At 35.3% G+C, this 20,868-nt stretch overlaps 2 protein-coding genes across 9 annotated transcripts in view; both read left to right on the top strand.

Moving 5' to 3' along the window:
* Positions 1-17,226, top strand: part of LOC126875924 (venom serine protease Bi-VSP-like) — a 59,760-nt gene extending 42,534 nt beyond the window's left edge. Inside the window, exons 1-10 of one of the 8 annotated variants that reach the window (XM_050638837.1) lie at positions 10,888-11,290; positions 11,349-11,533; positions 11,918-11,969; positions 12,041-12,238; positions 12,521-12,616; positions 12,688-12,842; positions 14,880-14,975; positions 15,052-15,330; positions 15,406-15,674; positions 15,758-17,226. In XM_050638837.1, coding sequence (XP_050494794.1) covers positions 11,513-11,533; positions 11,918-11,969; positions 12,041-12,238; positions 12,521-12,616; positions 12,688-12,842; positions 14,880-14,975; positions 15,052-15,183 — 750 coding nt within the window. In that variant the 5' untranslated portion in view covers positions 10,888-11,290; positions 11,349-11,512 and the 3' untranslated portion in view covers positions 15,184-15,330; positions 15,406-15,674; positions 15,758-17,226. Of the gene's footprint in view, positions 1-9,587; positions 10,621-10,887; positions 11,291-11,348; positions 11,534-11,917; positions 11,970-12,040; positions 12,239-12,520; positions 12,617-12,687; positions 12,843-13,170; positions 13,226-13,922; positions 14,688-14,879; positions 14,976-15,051; positions 15,331-15,405; positions 15,675-15,757 lie in introns of those variants that run through there. The other 7 variants (XM_050638840.1, XM_050638838.1, XM_050638839.1 and 4 more) reach the window with 7 other exon arrangements.
* The window catches only part of LOC126875911 (uncharacterized), a 38,137-nt gene that overhangs the window by 4,485 nt on the left and 12,784 nt on the right, over positions 1-20,868 (top strand). The window contains exons 2-4 of the mRNA XM_050638793.1: positions 276-460; positions 855-1,023; positions 1,298-1,911. The gene's annotated coding sequence lies outside the window, so the exon portion shown is untranslated. The remainder of the gene's footprint in view (positions 1-275; positions 461-854; positions 1,024-1,297; positions 1,912-20,868) is intronic.

Genomic DNA, 20,868 nt, shown 5'->3' with positions numbered 1-20,868 from the left:
TACTAGCAAAGTCGTTGAGTAACAAGCCACTGATGCTAACACAAATAGCATTGTCGTAATTAAATATTTCTAAATATTCATTTTTCATTTTGAACCTGTAGAAACAATTTATTATATATACTATTAGCTAAGTAATTGCATATTTAATTAAGTCGAAATATAAAACTTAGTTATTTTAATAATTTAAAAAATAAAAAACTGACAAACATTTCAATTTAATTTATGGTTGGAACAAAAGACAGTTATTTTTCATTAATTGAAATATTGCAATGCAGAGTACTTTCGAAAATACGCCGAGAGTATTCCTGATGGTGAAACGAGCGTTGCTTCATCGAACGCAGCTAAAGAAAACAACATCTATGTAGTTGGTGGTACGATGCCTGAAATAGAGGGCGATAAATTGTACAATACCTGTACTATTTGGGGTCCCGATGGAACTTTGATAGCAAAACACCGAAAGGTAAGTAATATATTCCTTTATGGCTTTGGATTTGAAAATATTGGGGTGAAGAAAGTGACTCTATCTAGGAATAATTTAGGAATATACATATGTACATACGTATACTATAACCAATTCTATAATTTACGGTTTATAAAATACGTTATGATACGGGAAACGCCCATTTTTGTTGTAATGTGTAATATAAATTTTTCACATACTTAAAATATTATTATACTTATTTTTTCTCCTTTTTAAACATTATTAAATGATAAGATTTTTTAATAAAAGAAAGTGATAAAAACGCTGTCAGTTATTAAATAAAAAATAATTAAAGTTTAGGAGTTGGTAACTTTGATATTAAATTACAAAAGTTGCAGCAATAGAATTAGCGACTACATTTTTATGTTATTAGGTACATCTATTCGACATCGACATTCCTAATAAGATTACTTTTCGAGAGAGTGATTCACTCAGTCCTGGTAACTCCCTAACGACGTTCGACGTGAAGGGCTGCAAAATAGGTATTGGCATTTGCTATGATATTAGATTCGAGGAAATGGCACGCATTTATCGTAACAAAGGTACAGTAACTTAATCGATCAATACTTAACTAGCAAAAAATTAAATATCTTTCTTAAATATATTCTATATAAAATTAATATAATCTGTAACTCTGTATAAAAAGAAGCTTAATTTAAAAAACCAGTATATTTGCTGAAAATGAAACAAATAAAAGAATTAAAAGCACAATAAGAGGACTGTCCTCGCATATTCAGAAATGATGGAATGTGAACCGTGCAACTACGAAGTTAATTGGTATTCGGTGGCTTCATATTTCCTGCTTCTCTGGGTTAGGTTGCCAAATGCTGATATATCCAGCGGCATTCAATATGACCACTGGACCACTGCACTGGTCATTACTTCAGCGTTCCAGAGCGAATGATAATCAATTATACGTTGCCTGCATATCACCGGCTCGTGTTCCTTCAGCAAGTTACGTCGCATGGGGGCATACACAGTTGACCAATCCCTGGGGAAAGATTCTTTACGATTTGGAAACTCAAGAGAATATGGCAGTCACCGATATCAAAAAAAAAAAAAAAAAAAAAAAAAAATATGAGGCATACTATATAAGATTGTCATCGATTTAAAATCAAAGTATGAAAAGGATACCCTGGAGAGAGTAAAACACAGAATCATTCCAACTAAACATTCAGATCGTACCGACACCTAGGTATCGTCTTACAATTAAATCTCGGTCTCGAATGGATTAAAATGAAATACATACTTGCAGCTTCAACATCTTCAATATCGAGGAGATTCAAACTTTACAAATAAATGTAAATTGCGATGTAAAACAAAGCGATGTAAAAAGGGAAAAAGGAGGAAAGAAGGAACAGGGAAGTAAAGAGAAGAAACAAATTTTTCATTTTCTCGAAACTGGATCAAGTTTCAGGAAGACCATCCAAGTAATTGATGTCCTCTGTAATTATTTGTTAATCATGCGCGGAATCAGAACGATTCGACCTCGTTCCAAAGCAAATCGTTACTAGAGTAGAGACGGGAATTAATAATTCGTGTCAATTGTTCGATCGTGTTCACAAATTCAAATGCGGTTGAGTGGCGGAAACCATTTATAACACGTCCCATACAGCGTAGATCGCATACACGTCTTAGGATGTATTTTTGGTACTTATATATACTCTATATATATATTCTTACTCTATATATACTTATATGTACTCTATATATATTCTCTATCTTAGATATACCATAAAATATTTCGTGAAATCGCGTATTCGTGTCTAATGTCAGGGATTCTCTTTCCACAAGTCTGCGTTTTCTATATTATCTTTCTTCCTTACCAGTAGGCATTCTCACAATTTGTGATTAATACTGCTCGTACAGGAATATTAGGTTTTTGACGTTGTAAAATTTCACGTGAAATAATAATGCCTATATATTGACTAATTTATCAATTAATTAAATCCGTGTATATCAAGTTTTCTATAATTTAGTACTTTCGTGTAACTACAGAAATTTGATGCAATATAAAACTTGATTAAAACAGCGATTCATTAGGAAACGAGAATAATGATGCAAATATTTTTTGTAGCCATTATATAGGATTTCGATCGCATAATTAATCAGTATCAACTTACCAGTCTGTAATGGAAGGATGAAAAGAAATGCTGGCGGTATACAGACCGCAATCATCATCATTCTCATGTAAAGTTTCAAACTGCAATACATGTTCCTAGTCGTAAGACGTAAGTCGTAAGAGTCGTAAGTAGCGACGAAAAGCGAAAAGAAATGCACAAGCCAGAAGTATCTGCAACAGAAATCAGAATACACTCGTTTTCGCATGGTTGGATCAATTTCGCGTGGGACTAACCTGATTGAACCTAACGCGGGATAATTGCTCAACTCACGACCTTAACCAGCCCGCTTGATTCTCTGTAAATGCTTGAAATTGACGCTTGGATTCTTTCCAGATTAACTAGCGTTGCCCCTCCCTCCCTTTATCTATTTTCTTAGATCGACTTAGAATGGATCGAACAAAGGCACAAAAGAATTCGAAGAAAACAACAACTTATTATCCAAATTGTTCATCAAGGGTAATCAATGCTGTATACTTCCTAGAATTAGGATGAATAGGGATTTGGAGAAACCCACCGGCCATGTCCAGAATAATAAAATATCTCGCTTTTGCAATCTCGCGACTCGATCCGCAATGAGGGGTAAAGGATACCGATCCGCGACCGTATATTTATTTAGTTCTCGAAAATCTGCCTATCATCTATCTGAACCATTATTCGTCTTCACGAGTAACACGGGATATAGAAGGGAAAATAAAGGAAAGGAAGGTAGGGATAAGTAGAAGCTTGGGCCCAAGTTTAATTCACTGAAACCAAGCTGCTTGTATTATCACAAAACAAAATTGCCAGTACGTCATTTCCGTACTCTCGTCCTCGCGAAAATGGTTTTGTTCGTTAAGAAAAAACGAAGAGACAGGGAAGAGAGGAAAAAGCAAACGGAGAGCGCTTTTAAAAAGCTGGCGAACCGTGTGTTACCACAACGAGATACGCGGTGCTATTTGTCGCTTTAAATTGTGTCGCAACTCGTTTTTCAGATCTTTGCCAGGGACGCGTTAAAACACGCTGCAAATATATTTCTGGCTTTTCTGGGGTTTAACTGAAATATGACAAATAACGTTGTAAAACATATGTACTTATGACTTACAGAGTAATTGAGTGTACAAAATATATAGTATACAAAATAGCCAGCGATTTAGGGCTTTAAAAGATCAAAAGAAAAGAAAAGAAGAAAGATAATATGTTGTGGCAGTCTAAGTCGATCTAAGAAAATAGATAAAGGGAGGGAGGGTCAAAGCTAGTTAATCTGGAAAGAATCCAAGCGTCAATTTCAAGCATTTACAGAGAATCACTATTGAAAGTTCAAAGGCCGACTAGTGAGCTTCATACTATCTCATTTTTTAATCAGGCGATGGATCGACGAATCGTATTGATTTCGAGGATTATTATAGTTCTGTGGGAATTTTAAAGCGTGGTTTGTCTAATCTTGTCTCGTTAGCTACAGACTCTTTGGCGAGCAGCCTGAAACTTGATCCAGTTTCGAGAAAATGAAAAATTCGTTTTTCCTCTTTGCTTCCCTGTTCCTTCTTTCCTCCTTTTTCCCTTTTTACATCGCGTTAAGACCCGTTAAATAATATTGACTGCCGTGGACGCTGGCTGAGAAGTGCACTTTATAACTAGCTTTAAAATCACTGACGTCGATGAGGACAAAGGTAAGTTAGAGGGTCATTTATCCGAGCTGGTGTTATTCCGCTGTACAAACTATTTCCGGCCAGTACCTTTTATGTACTTTCGCTTCCGCTAACAAGCAACGCGCCATGTCCATCACTGTTCTATTATACCTTTCCGCTGTCCCGTTTAATTCATGTACGTATGTTGGGCAATTATTTATTCTTATACCTTTATCCCTAGCAAATTTATAAATTCGATTATTTAAATATTCTTTACCATTATCGCATCTTAATATTTTTAACCTCTTGCCCGTTAAATTTTCGGCTTCATTTACGAACTGTACGAAAGAATCAAAGACCTCATCTTTTGATTTTATACAATAGATCCTAGCTATTTTACTATAATCATCGATAAATGAAATGAAATATTTTTCTCCATTGAATCCGGTAGTCTTAAAGGGACCACATACGTCCATATGAATAATTTCCATTATTTCCCTAGTCTTAGTTCGATTATTTTTGAAAGGTAAGTTATGCATTTTGCTTTCTATACACACCCTACATTTCAAAAGTTCCTTTTCAAATTCATTCGGTATGCCAGTCACTAGCTGCTCTTTACCCAAAATCTCTAAATATTTAAAATTTACGTGTCCTAGCATCCTATGCCATCTTTCCTTTTTACTCATACCACTACGTTCGGCGCTGTTTACTAAGTGCTTCTTCCCTTTCAATATACTTTTTATTCTATATGTCCCATTCTCTTTGAACGCTACAGCTGTAAGTATATTATCCTCATCTATTACTTTCGCAATATTTTCTTTGGAAATAACCGTATTCTTATTGTCTGTTAGTTTACCTAAACTAATCAAATTTGCGGACATTTCTTTCGCGTAAAATACTTTCCTCATATTTATTTTATTTTGTTTTCCGAATGCTTCAAAATAACTTATAACATTCCCAACTTTTGTCGCTTTTATCGATCTATCATCGCCTAAATATATATTTACCGGTTCTTTTAGGTCGATAGATTTATCGAAATAATTTATATTATTAATTATGTGATCGGTACAACCGCTATCTAATAGCCACACTATTTCGTTCTTACTTATTTCATTCGTCTCACTGCTGTTTGCTGCGTGCGCCGTTGCTGTCCATATGCCTGCTCTTGAGTTTCCATGCTCGCCCGTGCCGGTTCTTCATTGACGATGAAAGCTTCCACGTCCTCTGCTCGTATTGCCTTTGTTCTCTCTTCCTCTGTTTCGACCACGTGTTGGCCCATGCCAATAGCCGTTACTGCTTCCCGCTTGGACGCCATTTTGACACTCTCTCGCAAAGTGTCCTAATCTTCCACATCTGAAGCATCCTTCCTTTTTTGCAGAAAAGGCGTTGGTTTGCCTTTCTCCTCGATTGGATTTATTTTTCTTCTCTGCTATTTCTATTTTATTTTTCACATACGCTACCGTTTGATTCTCTTCTTTCAATGCGTCTATTATGTCCGCTATGTAGCTGTATTCTTCGGGTAACGTATTCAGCATGTAATTCAGCTTTTCCCTCTCACTTACTTGTGCGCCCGCACTTTTTAATTCATTTATTAATTTTTCGAAATCGTTAAAGAATGATGCTGAATCACTGTAGTTCTCCAGTCTTATGTTTTCCAATCTTCTTCTGCATACGATCTGCAGTGCCGTCGACTCTTTCAAGTACATTTCATCGAACCTTTTTATTATATCATACGCCGTTTTTCCTTCCCTAACATACTCCAATTGTCTGTTCGATATTGCACTATAAATTATATTTATCGCCTTCAAATCCTTTTTGTCCCAGTCTTCATCGTCTCTTTCGTTCTTCATTCTAGTTGTAACAATCTTGCATTCCTTATATTTGAGAAACATCGTGATTCTTTGCTTCCACATTCCATAATCCTCACCATCGAATATAGGTATCATGATTTCCGATCTCTCCATTTTAATTGATTCTTCTTTTTTTTTCTTTCCTTACTCAAGCGTTCCTACGTGCTCAAAGTATATTTTGTTCCTTTGAAAGTTTTTCTTTTTTTACTGAAAACTCACTCGCAAGATCATAACCACGCACTAAATATCTTGCAAAACTAGTAACCACGCCCTGCTACCATGTTAAGGAAATTCGAGGATTTGGGAATACAAATAATTGACTATATTTCCCACGCAACAGTTATACATCTATATTACACTCTGAAGAACGTCTTGCACGCACGCTTGTCGCCAACCGACTATCCTAGATTCCTCTAACATCTGGCAACAGTCTTTTGTCTCCACTAAGACCTTGACGCCCTCTGGCCCTTACACACACACTCTCATGTACAGTGTAAATGTATCACTTCCCTAACACAATTATCCCGCGTTAGGTTCAATCAGGTTAGTCCCACGCGAAATTGATCCAACCATGCGAAAACGAGTGTATTCTGATTTCTGTCGCAGATACTTCTGGCTAGTGCACTTCTTTTACGCTTCTCATCGCGACTTCTGACGACTAACGAAGATGTTCGGCATTTTGACACTCTACATGAAGATGATGATAATTGCGGTCTGTGTACCGCCTACCCTTCCTTCTATTCTTCCGTTAAAGACTGGTAAGTTGATACTGATTAATTATGCGATCGAAATCCTATATAATGGCTACAAAAAATATTTGCATCATTATTCTCGTTTCCTAATGAATCGCTGTTTTAATCAAGTTTTATATTGCATCAAATTTCTGTAGTTACACGAAAGTACTAAATTATAGAAAACTTGATATACACGGATTTAATTAATTGATAAATTAGTCAATATATAGGCATTATTATTTCACGTGAAATTTTACAACGTCAAAAACCTAATATTCCTGTACGAGCAGTATTAATCACAAATTGTGAGAATGCCTACTGGTAAGGAAGAAAGATAATATAGAAAACGCAGACTTGTGGAAAGAGAATCCCTGACATTAGACACGAATACGCGATTTCACGAAATATTTTATGGTATATCTAAGATAGAGAATATATATAGAGTACATATAAGTATATATAGAGTAAGAATATATATATAGAGTATATATAAGTACCAAAAATACATCCTAAGACGTGTATGCGATCTACGCTGTATGGGACGTGTTATAAATGGTTTCCGCCACTCAACCGCATTTGAATTTGTGAACACGATCGAACAATTGACACGAATTATTAATTCCCGTCTCTACTCTAGTAACGATTTGCTTTGGAACGAGGTCGAATCGTTCTGATTCCGCGCATGATTAACAAATAATTACAGAGGACATCAATTACTTGGATGGTCTTCCTGAAACTTGATCCAGTTTCGAGAAAATGAAAAATTTGTTTCTTCTCTTTACTTCCCTGTTCCTTCTTTCCTCCTTTTTCCCTTTTTACATCGCTTTGTTTTACATCGCAATTTACATTTATTTGTAAAGTTTGAATCTCCTCGATATTGAAGATGTTGAAGCTGCAAGTATGTATTTCATTTTAATCCATTCGAGACCGAGATTTAATTGTAAGACGATACCTAGGTGTCGGTACGATCTGAATGTTTAGTTGGAATGATTCTGTGTTTTACTCTCTCCAGGGTATCCTTTTCATACTTTGATTTTAAATCGATGACAATCTTATATAGTATGCCTCATATTTTTTTTTTTTTTTTTTTTTTTTTTTGATATCGGTGACTGCCATATTCTCTTGAGTTTCCAAATCGTAAAGAATCTTTCCCCAGGGATTGGTCAACTGTGTATGCCCCCATGCGACGTAACTTGCTGAAGGAACACGAGCCGGTGATATGCAGGCAACGTATAATTGATTATCATTCGCTCTGGAACGCTGAAGTAATGACCAGTGCAGTGGTCCAGTGGTCATATTGAATGCCGCTGGATATATCAGCATTTGGCAACCTAACCCAGAGAAGCAGGAAATATGAAGCCACCGAATACCAATTAACTTCGTAGTTGCACGGTTCACATTCCATCATTTCTGAATATGCGAGGACAGTCCTCTTATTGTGCTTTTAATTCTTTTATTTGTTTCATTTTCAGCAAATATACTGGTTTTTTAAATTAAGCTTCTTTTTATACAGAGTTACAGATTATATTAATTTTATATAGAATATATTTAAGAAAGATATTTAATTTTTTGCTAGTTAAGTATTGATCGATTAAGTTACTGTACCTTTGTTACGATAAATGCGTGCCATTTCCTCGAATCTAATATCATAGCAAATGCCAATACCTATTTTGCAGCCCTTCACGTCGAACGTCGTTAGGGAGTTACCAGGACTGAGTGAATCACTCTCTCGAAAAGTAATCTTATTAGGAATGTCGATGTCGAATAGATGTACCTAATAACATAAAAATGTAGTCGCTAATTCTATTGCTGCAACTTTTGTAATTTAATATCAAAGTTACCAACTCCTAAACTTTAATTATTTTTTATTTAATAACTGACAGCGTTTTTATCACTTTCTTTTATTAAAAAATCTTATCATTTAATAATGTTTAAAAAGGAGAAAAAATAAGTATAATAATATTTTAAGTATGTGAAAAATTTATATTACACATTACAACAAAAATGGGCGTTTCCCGTATCATAACGTATTTTATAAACCGTAAATTATAGAATTGGTTATAGTATACGTATGTACATATGTATATTCCTAAATTATTCCTAGATAGAGTCACTTTCTTCACCCCAATATTTTCAAATCCAAAGCCATAAAGGAATATATTACTTACCTTTCGGTGTTTTGCTATCAAAGTTCCATCGGGACCCCAAATAGTACAGGTATTGTACAATTTATCGCCCTCTATTTCAGGCATCGTACCACCAACTACATAGATGTTGTTTTCTTTAGCTGCGTTCGATGAAGCAACGCTCGTTTCACCATCAGGAATACTCTCGGCGTATTTTCGAAAGTACTCTGCATTGCAATATTTCAATTAATGAAAAATAACTGTCTTTTGTTCCAACCATAAATTAAATTGAAATGTTTGTCAGTTTTTTATTTTTTAAATTATTAAAATAACTAAGTTTTATATTTCGACTTAATTAAATATGCAATTACTTAGCTAATAGTATATATAATAAATTGTTTCTACAGGTTCAAAATGAAAAATGAATATTTAGAAATATTTAATTACGACAATGCTATTTGTGTTAGCATCAGTGGCTTGTTACTCAACGACTTTGCTAGTACTTTTTCAAACATAAAGTTAGTTTTCAATTAACACTTATACTAGAGGCGGAATTATAAATGCAAAATAATTGATAATACTAATTTATAAGTACCTAATTATTAGTATCTTAAAAAATATATTTATACAAAAATCACGATAATCATGAAAATGGGGAAATCCTATATTCTCGAATCAATTCACAATTTATTTTGTATATTAATTAGATTCCGCGCTCATCAGTACGTACTCACTGGCGACATCGAGAAAATGTATCGGCAATTCCTCGTACGACCAGAGGATCGGAAATATCAAAGGATATTATGGCGCAGCGCGAGAGGAGAAACAGAAACATATGAGCTTAACACCGTAATACTCTTATCATAGAAATAGAAGCAGTCCTCAATTCCCGCCCGCTAACTCCTATCTCCACCGATCCAAATGATCTCCTAGCCCTCACTCCCGGACATTTCCTCATTGGCGATTCATTAATGTGCTTACGTGATCGAGATTTCAGAGACATTCCATCGAACCGACTCTCCAAATGGCAGCATATCCAACAGCTTAAACAACATTTTTGGAACCGCTGGCATAAGGAGTATTTGAACGAGCTAACCAACCGCAATAAATGGAGCAAGGGTGGACACAGCATCCAAAAGGGCACAATCGTCATCCTCAGAGAGGACAACGTTCCCTCCATGCATTGGCCTCTGGGCCGAGTTATCAAGGTTCATCCAGGCGCCGATGGTGTCATCCGGACAGCTACAGTTCAGACGGCAAAGAGCATTTTGGATCGGGGCGTCAAAAGGCTTGTCCCACTGCCAATTCAACCCGATCTCGAGAAACCCGAACAACTAGCCACCGAGACGAAATAAGATGGGAACTTCAACCACACCTCCCTAGTTTGATCGGTACCCTCTCAACGGGGGGAGAATGTTACGCCATGCGGCTTACCATAGGTCATATTCTTAACTATCGATCGCGGCACTATAATGTCGCAGACGGATCGTCGCGTCTGCCCGGCAAACAAACATTGTAGTGGCAAGCGCATGGTTCATTAAGCAGGGCGACTTCCAGAAACGTCGACTCGTGGCCCGTATTTTACCTCGCAGTAAAAGAATGTGGCGTGATCCGAACGTAGTGGGGGTCACCTTCCAGAAAAAACGAAAAAAATCGAAAGGCGTTCAGAACTTTTCCAGAAGTCGAACCGTCAACACATGTGGTATGTCGCGCATTACTTATCAACCAAAACGCAGTTACATTTTTTTTGTTCCATTTATATCTTTCTAGTTAATAAGTTGTTGAAATAAACATTAATTTATTTGTGTTAATTCTGTGGAATTTCATTGAACTACCCTTATTATCATAATCGAAATAAGGGGATCGATCAGTTCGTGGCGTCGATTATTTAATCGTAACGGGAACTTACAACTCTCGTTGACGTGCTATCTCGCGATCGCGTCTCTCCGCGAACGGTCGAAACAAAATGATTCACTAAAAACTGTCCTGAATTCCTAAGAATTTATTTACCGCAAAACTGACAAAGTGTTTATTTAAAAAATGAGGTTGAAGGTAGTCCTTTTCTTTCATTTCATTCATTTTCATTTTCTTTCTTAAGTATGGCTAACACAATATCTAATCAATTAAAATTTTATATTTTCACGTGAAAAGTTTCTTTAGATAATTATTATCAACATGATGACTAACTCTTACGGATTAATACGTGTCTGTAGGGCAATCCGGTGGACTTGATCGGCTTTTTACTTCGAAAGTTGAGTAATCGGTGTCGCTTTCTTACGCATCTTTGAACTGTATAAATGTTTTAAAATTGTTTGATCCAGAATGTACCACACCGGACAATCAAGAAGGCAGGTGCCTTGACTACAGAAAATGTAAACCTCTGCAAGAAATATGGCAGATACAGTACCGTACAGCCACCGATTTTTATAGACGATCAGTGTGCAGATACCAGGGCAATGTTACGATCGTTTGCTGTCCGAACGATCCAAACAAAGAGAAGAGAGAAATTTTAATAAAAACTGTGTATAAGTATAAGGCTTTGCGACCACCATACTGTGGTTTTAGCAACGTCTCTCATACCAGGGTGGTGGTCGATGGTAAACCAGCTGAACTTGGTACGTTTTATGTCTTTCTTTCCGATTAATAATAAGCCATTTACTGCAAAGAATGAACTTTAAAGGCATTAAACAGCACATCAATGTACATTTCAATTAGACTAAATAATAATGCTATGATTTTATCGGTAGTAACTTTACTTATTAACTTGAATTATTTCTTTCTTTTACTTCATGTTAGGAAGAGTATCTTTTTGCTCGAAATAAAAAATTGATATAGGAGTAATAATATGGATAGAGATCAAAAACTGTTAGGGCAGAAATTACACGTTTGAACTTTATAGTTCAGTATAGTTCAAATAGAAATTATATAGAATTATTTAATAATTTGTATTCCACTGGAATAAAAATTTAATTTCTGTCTTTATCAAATCTCTATTTCAGAGTATTTGTACGTATGTACTTATCGTCTGCTGTATGATCGAATATCGAATAGGTAATAATCGTTGTTACTCGTTATGTGAGAAAAAATTATGTATATTCACAACTATGACTATTGCATTTTAGGCGCTTGGCCATGGATCGTTGCATTAGGTTTTCGTAATCCCCGAAACCCAGACAAACCACTATGGAAGTGCGGAGGTTCCCTGATATCGGCTAGGCATGTTTTGACCGCAGCACATTGTGCACATATGGATGGAATAGAAAACATACACAATCATAATATTGCCATTCTTAGATTGGTGGAGGAGGTGCCATTTTCGAGTAAGTCCTCAAATATATATATATATATATATATATATATATATATATATATATATATATATATATATATATATATATATATATATATATATATATATATATATATATATATATATATATATATATATATATATATATATATATGCTATTGAGTATTACTGAAGTATCATATCCTGAAATTTCTTACTGTACACATATATTGCGTCATAAAGCGTGTACAATTCTTTCTCATACTTTTGGTCATTTGTTTCCTGCATTTTCATTTATTTTTTTATTTTTCAGGGTACGTATATCCCATTTGTACGAAAGAGCTCCTGCGAAAGAGCAACTTCGTCGGCTATAACCCCCTTGTTGCTGGATGGGGAGCATTAAGATATAGTAAGTGATATCAATTTTATAATAAAATTAAACAGTTCCAGTCTTAAATATCTTTCTTATTTTCTTCGTAGGACGACCACGACGTAATGCATTAATGGAAGTACAAATGCCAGTGATTAAGAACGCCGAATGCAAAATAGCTTATTCCAAATTTCCTAATGCACCTGATGTCACTGATGGTATAATATGCGCCGAACGTGCTCAGGGTGGAAAGGATTCTTGTACGGTAATTAAGTTACAGAGTTACTACAAACTATACGGTATCTGAAGACACGTCAATTCGAATTAACATCAAATCGACGTCTTAAACATTAAAAATAATAGATAAACACAATTTAATAGTTTTGCCCACTTCTCACACCTCGTTATGGTATTTAATCTAATTTCCTCCTAATCTTAGTTTTGCTCAAAATACATATAACATGTACGTTATAAATTGGAGTATTTCAATACACAAATCAATAGAAGATTATTACTGTATATAAGTATAATTTCAATACAATTCGATCGATATATTTCAGTATCTTTGATTAAAAATTTAACGATCCTTTCAGGCTGACCGCGGCGGACCACTGCTGATACAACATGAATTAACCTCGTATTTAATAGGTATTGTGTCTTATGCTTATAAGTGCGGCACAGCTGGGTATCCCAGCGTTTACACTAGGGTCACATCGTACCTTGACTTCATTCTCCAAGCGATGCAATAATATGATATTACTGTTCCATAAATATCATTGTGTAAAAAACGTAAAGTTGGATTTTCTTATTGTGGAGATAAGAAACAGCTCAAATTTACATTGTTTTGTACGTTACAAATTATAGGCTTAAAATGTACGAAATGTAACTTTGAAACGACACTAATTTTTTACGCACGATAAACCTCCACGACTTAGGTATGTAAAGATGATAAACGTATATTAATTCTATTAATTTGGTAATAATAAACCAACTTTCTGAGAAGTTCTGTAAATTTCGTTTCTGTTGTATCAAGAGAATAATGGAATATTCCACTTAGATCGTATACTTTTTGTATGTACGTACAAAATTTTCCGGCTAATCTAAAACGCTTCATAAGATAGAGAGCTTCTGGAAATTCGGACACAGAGAGTGCATAAAATACACGATAAGTCTCGTGTCTTTCAAAATTACTTTTTATTCGCTAAAAACGTCCTGTGTACTCATGCAATCACATGCAACCTCGAAACTTCACTTATTTTTTATCACTTTCCAATTCAATACACAGTTTCTGCATTTTTGACTATATGTAAGAGAAATTTCCATTCAGCCAAAGGTGTACTTACAGATTATAGATTCCTATACGACTCTCAGTAAAAATTTATCCGCACTCCAGATAGTTAAAACTTCTGTCGACCGTATTGATCCATCTGCACTCTTCGTATGACGTCAATATCTGTTCAGTGCTGCTGCGCAGGTTTCTTTGTGTTACGTCAATTCGTTTGTGACCGTTGCGCGAGTAATGGCGCTTTGCAATGGTGATTTGCAGGAAAACAGTGCAGGATGCTGTGATTCGTTTCTTGTGGTCGGAGGTTATGTTTGATGCCTATATTTATCAAAGATTTAATGCACATTATGGAGAAAGTGTTTTGTCACGAAGTGTGTTTGAATGGGCACAAAGGTTCAAAGAAGATCGCACAAGTGTTATGAAAAAACAGGTGGACGCTCGTCCACATCCACGATGACAACATTGAACGTGTTCATGAACTTATGCTCTATGGAATAGACGAGTGACACTGGATAATGTGGCAAATCATTTGCAAATCAGCCACGGCTCTGCTTATGCAATAGTGCACGACAGATTTGGGTTTTAAAAAGTTTGTGCGAGATGGATGCCGAAAAAGCTGATGAAAAGGTGAAGACGACGATGCATTCGTGGTTCGCAGCTCAGCCCAAAACATTTTTTAATGAGAAAATACGAAGGTCCTTCGGCAAATGGACAAAGTGTATACAGAAATCGAGTGATTATGTCAAAAAATGATGTATGTCTTTTTTGACAATTGCTTAAAACAAATTCTACACCGACAGAGCGGGTAACTTTTTACTCACCCTCGTAAGACACTTAAATTTCCAATCTATTATGATGAATAAAAGAGCTTATACTATTAAATCTAATTGTATTTTGTTGCATGAGAGTACACGTGTATGTGATGTACATTACCTTTATATCCCCTTGAACGCTTCAATATTGCGCATATATACTATATTTTGTACAGCTTCTATAAAATTTCGTATGTTTGTTTAGGCTGTTAATCTAGAGGCTGGAGTACAAAGAAGTGGCACAATGATGTGGGCTGATGACATTTATAATTATCAAGGAATCACCCCTACATTCGCTCAGGTATATATCGTTGACTATAATGTATTTAACATATATGATTGTTAGAATATTAATAATTAATTTTTAATTCTATCAGAATTTTAATGAAACTGTCCCTTGGGAAGGAAGAACTGATACCTTGATATCACGGTTTGTACATCCTATATATACGACAAATTTTAGAATATTATATAACGAAGAACCAGATCGTCGTGGCCATGTGATGTGAATAAAAGGACTTGAATTTGATGATATTTTTATAATGTTAGATAACATAACTAAGTATCTTCACAGTAAGATAGGATGACATGGTTTACATGATCTTAATGTTGTTCACTTGAGTGATGATATTATAAGGAAAAGTGTAATATCACAGGTAGGATGATTCATAATTTAGAACTACTAACTCATGTATGTATTAAAAATTAAAGAAATATATTAAATTTTATAGGATATTTATGTTTAGTAACCAGTAATTCAGAGATTGGTATTCATGGTTACTATAACGAGGCTGTAGAAACGCACCCTTTCTTCTTTGCAAATGGTCCTGTATTTATGTCTAAGCCGAAACTGGAACCTCTGAATAATTTAGATTTATTCTTGTTATTTTCTAAAATACTTATCTACAGTATACCATAAGGAATGATACCGTATCGCACCTAATCAAGTGCCTTAAGAAACATCAACAGGATATCACAGTAATCCCGTATCGACTGATATGTAAGTAAAAGTTATGTGTCATTGTTATACACAGTTATGTATTAGTGTTATACACAGTTATTTATCATTTTCTATTAATTCAGTTGTAGCCACTACAATATCTATGACACTGGTAGTAATTATGAGAACAATAATGATGTGTTCTATAAGAGGAAATGATGATTAGGAACAAAAACTTACAGGTAAGTCAAAGTATATGTTATTTGCCATTTGAAAAGAAAGTTACTAACTTGGAATTTTTTGATAAATAATAATTGTATCATACGTACTTTTGAATTCGTGCAAGAACATATGTAATTTTGAAGTAGTTATTATTAGGAAATTGTTAGACGCGAACAGTATGCGAAAAGTTAGTATGCAGTGTAATAATTATCAATCAAAACACAAGAATTAAATTCTTGAGGAAAAAATTTCCGGAATTTCTTATTTACATGATTATAAAGAAATCCATAATGAAAATTTGAAAGTACAGTACCATTGGGAAGAAAATCACGATATTGAAAACGATATTTGCAAGTAAATTTCCAAAAAATCTGTTTTCAAATTTTCGCTTTCTATTTCACATTAAAAGAAAGGGAGGGCTGCCTTCTTTTTCTGCAAGACAAAACAAACATTCTGAATCTCGTATCAATGAATGATGTCAATAAGTTATTTTTCTTTTCAGATTGAACAATATTCCAGATTTATTCATAATTTCATACTACGCGAAGAATAGACTTTTCATAGGTATATAAAGGAAATATTAAGTATAGGAAAACTCTTTTTCGTTGTAGGTGACATATGCTTCACGGTTGAACACATGTATTTTTGAACACATATAAATGAAAAAGTACTCTTATGGAGAAAAAGAATTGATACCTTCGATTGACATTAGATAATGTATATAAACTTATGAACAATCACTATCAGTTTGTATCTTAGGTGCACACGCAGATTTGTTGGAGTTCTTATAAAATGTACTTCCTGTACGAACGTTTTATTCTTCCAAATTTTACGATACTATGTCTCATATAATAACTATATGGATTAAACGTAATATAAATGATCCGAAAATAGACTCGAACGACATTAATTGTCTTTCTATTTATACCAATATCGAAAATACAAGTAAAGCTGGAGTAATAGTATGCAAGAATGGACTATTTATTATTTTAAACCAAATCATAGCATATTCAGAATGCACAGTATTATCATGAAATGTAAATGAATCAGTTGTAAACGAACGATTTTACTGTAAAATCGTTGCCTCCTTTTTTTCATCTGAAATATAGCAGCAATGAGTACATTCTTTTAATATATAATAAAACGAGATATCTTTATAAAGTTACATATGTCATCACTGGTAACTGTTATCTCGTATGACACCAAATATACCGTTAGTATGGAATGATATTTTTATGAAGATATACTTTAATGATAGATTTTATGAATGAAACGTTATATAAGAAAAATTATCTCTTGTTATTCTATGAAGTGTAGTAGCTAATGAAGATTAATTTTACGAAGTATTAGAGCAAAAGAGAATTAAAAAATTAAAAAGATCTAAATAAGATTGTTCGTGTGGCTTAATTATCTCAATTCTGGTACACCACTTGTTACATTCTAACTAATTAGCGCTAAACAATAACTTGCAAATATTAAAGATATTAACACCTTAATATTAACACCTAAAGGTTTTCAGGAAATTTTATAATACTTGATTATTGTATATCTAGTCATTGATTGATAAAATTTCTTGTATAAGCATAGATCGAGGTTGACGTCATACGCAGATTGCATTACAGGTATCGTTTTAATTTATTTTATGGCTAGAATCGTTTGAATATTATACGAATAATTATTTCCATTCGAACGATTAATAAATCACGTACCTATAAAAGATATATTATGAAAAAGACGTGACGAAACAAAAAAATATTGGAAATTCCGTTGTCATTAGATCAATTATTTTTGCAATGATTTTTATTTCCATGTAATTACATATGAAATGGGTAATTCATTAACATCTCCTCGAATCGAATATAATTCGTTACACTTCACAACGATTCAAATAATGGACGGGAAATATATAATAACTTTCCTGTCCTTGCGTTAAAATAGTATTGTACAAATCAGATGATACAACCTAACCCCAACCTAACCCCAAAAAACCCAATTACATCCACATTGCATGACAGCACACTTGCAATGGATTTTTGTGATTTCAATGTCACAGACAATGACACAACTAATCAGAACACGTTCGAGGCTACAGACATTGAAATTACCGCGTGTTTAATACGTTTAAAGCATAAATCTAAATTTCACGCGATTATTTCTTTGTACATTGTGAAACTCTTAAATTATCTTAATCGAATAAATAATCCTAATGTAATAAAACATCTTGAAATAGACCTAGATATCTGAAACAGAAACTCGAAGGATAAGAAATCCTAAAAGGTACTAATCCTAAAATAACAAACTCCTAAATAATAAACAAGTGATAAAACCTGTTATAAATAATAAACCTTACCTGGAATAATCAAATCCTAACTAATCGAAAATAAAATAAGGCAAGCAATTCTTAATCTTTCAAGTAATTTTTCCGAAAACACAGAAAGATAGAGAAATTAAAAAGACGCAGCACAAATTGCAGCACAATGAAAGTTTCAGAGCGATGAATACGATCGTATTAAACTAAATAATTTTCAAAAGTGAAATTACACTGAAACGTATATCGATGATATTTGTCATTTCTACGATCTGTTTCGCTTGATCGTGCTTCTTTTCTGATGTAAATTCAATTTATAATACGAACTAAGTTTCCTTTATTATTATTAGTCCTGCGTCTTTTTATTTCGTCACTTCTTTTATTTCAGAACAATGACGGGCTCCAAGATGCTGTTCGGATGTTTGGCGTTAATTGCTTTTCTGCATCCATTAGTTCACGTTTGTACTTCGAGTAGTACAGCTCAAGGTTTGTACTTCGAGTTGTCTTTTTCCATGCACTTCAAATTCCAATACGATCTGGTCACGTGGCCTTCGTACAATTTCGAAATTTTACCTGTTTGGTAATCGTCAATGAAAAAAGAAGTTATGCGTGACCTCAACACATTGAAACAATTTTTATGATTTTTTATTTGCCGGTTGGTCAGCAAGTTAATGGAAAAATTTCACTTAACTATTCGCGTTAATTTCTTCGGTTTAACTTTTGGGAAATGCTTCGTTAGCTTCGGGAATATTCCAACGATTCGTTTTACGTACAAAATAAGCATGATAAATATTACATCACGGTAATGTAATATCGGAATATATTAAAGGTGTAATTTTGTTCGATTAATTATAATTTATTAATAATGGATTGAAAATACAGATATTAGTTAGACAGAGAAACGATGTTTGATTAACAGGAAAACTAAATGCAACGCTCGTATTTACAACAAATAACTTGACAACTATTTGGTAACTCTCTCTCTCTCTCTCTCTCTCTCTCTCCCTCACTAGCAACTCTAACACTCGACAACACTCGCAACTCAATTCTAACGACTCTATGCTTCGACGTCTCGATCAACTCTGATTCTCGCAACACGCACACTTTTCGATTCGCCTTGGATAGCGAAACCGTCCTTCTTCTAACGTTGTCTATTGTTTCCCTCATAGCTATGTAAGAACTACCAACTACGTGCCTTTAGTCACGTAGGCACTCTTAAATGTAGACGAACCACAGAAACATGACGTACACGGGTTTTCTATTTTCAGCCGATCTCCAATCAAAGCTATTCTACGATATTACAATCGGCCTTTCCTGACAATCACATCTGCCCTCAGATGTGCTCATCATCGCCGCTCGCACTTACATCACTATCGTCAGCATTCCACCATTTCATGTGATCGGCTGCCGTGGAAGTTGTACGTGGCCCTTCGTGCTCCCCCTCTCGCTGCACTATGCATCGGTCATTTCGCAGGACTTTTATCACCCGATACGGTCCAAGAAACTTCGGATGCAGCTTTAGCCCGGGACCCCTCTGCATCCTCTCGATTGCCACTAGATCTCCCGTCCTGTATGCTGTCGCCTTCTTGCGTCTCCTGTTATACGCCCGCTTGTTTCGGATTTGGATCTCCTCAATCCGTCTCTTTGCGTCCGCACGCAGCTGATCTCGTTCCTCTTGGAACACCGCGGCCTGGTCGTCTTCGATGCTACTGCTCCTCTTTCGCTCTTCCTCTATCTTCCTCTCCGTTGTTTGTTTACCCATTTCACTCTTGTCAGGGTCTTTGATCGTCGTGGCAGCATCGTGACATTTTCGTAGGCTCGGTTCGTACATGGAAGACGTTAACAACTTACCATCTACCGAGACTATGATCTCTTCTTTTTCGAAGGTCTTCACGTTCATCGTGTCCTCGACAATCCCATCGTCGTCCTCGTCATCCACATCCTCTGTATATCGAATCTTCGTATCGATATTATTGGAGGGATTCCGCACGTGCGACTTCCCTTGTCTTTTCGTTCGCCTTGCATTCACTCTCTTCGAGTCTATCCGAAAACTTGAAACAACCCTCACACCCGCAACGCTATCCTTCTCAGTAAATTCGCAAATATCATCAACAACATCCTGTTGCTGTTGTTTAGCCAGATTCTTCCTCCTCGTGATGTTCGCTAAGTCCTCCTGCTGGCCGCAAGAATCCGACGAGGACACCATCTCGTAGTCCACTTTACCAATCACCACGTGTCTTGCCACTATTCTCCGTTCCTCCGACACTTGCTGCACAGCTGCCCGATACTTCTTCAAAACTTCTGCTAACTCTTCTTTATTTTCTTCCAATTGCGACAGTAACTCAGTTCGTTCGCGACTAGCTACATTAACACGATCTTCTGCTTCGGAACGTTGCCGCAGTACTTCCTGCAACGAAGCCTGCGTCTCATTCAGTTCTTGCTCCAGTGCCTGTTTCGCTTTAACTGCAACTGCTCTAGCGCATTCTGCATCTTCTAACTGGTTCTTCAGCTGTCGTAAAGCTGCTTTACCCGTCGAGTCACCTTTCGATCTCTCCAGCATCGTTTGAGCGTCTCTTAGCAATGCTTTGGTTCTCTTCAAATCTCTTTTTAGCCTATGTTGCATGTCCTTAACGTGCGACAAATCTATCTCACTCGCCTGTGTCTCTACATCTATCTTGAGGACTTCCGGACACTCATCGGGATTTTCGTCCTTTATTCTACTAA

This window comes from Bombus huntii, unplaced genomic scaffold (assembly GCF_024542735.1).
Source record: "Bombus huntii isolate Logan2020A unplaced genomic scaffold, iyBomHunt1.1 ctg00000060.1, whole genome shotgun sequence".
Lineage (NCBI taxonomy): Eukaryota > Metazoa > Arthropoda > Insecta > Hymenoptera > Apidae > Bombus > Bombus huntii.
This window is presented reverse-complemented; position numbering and strand designations above follow the sequence as displayed.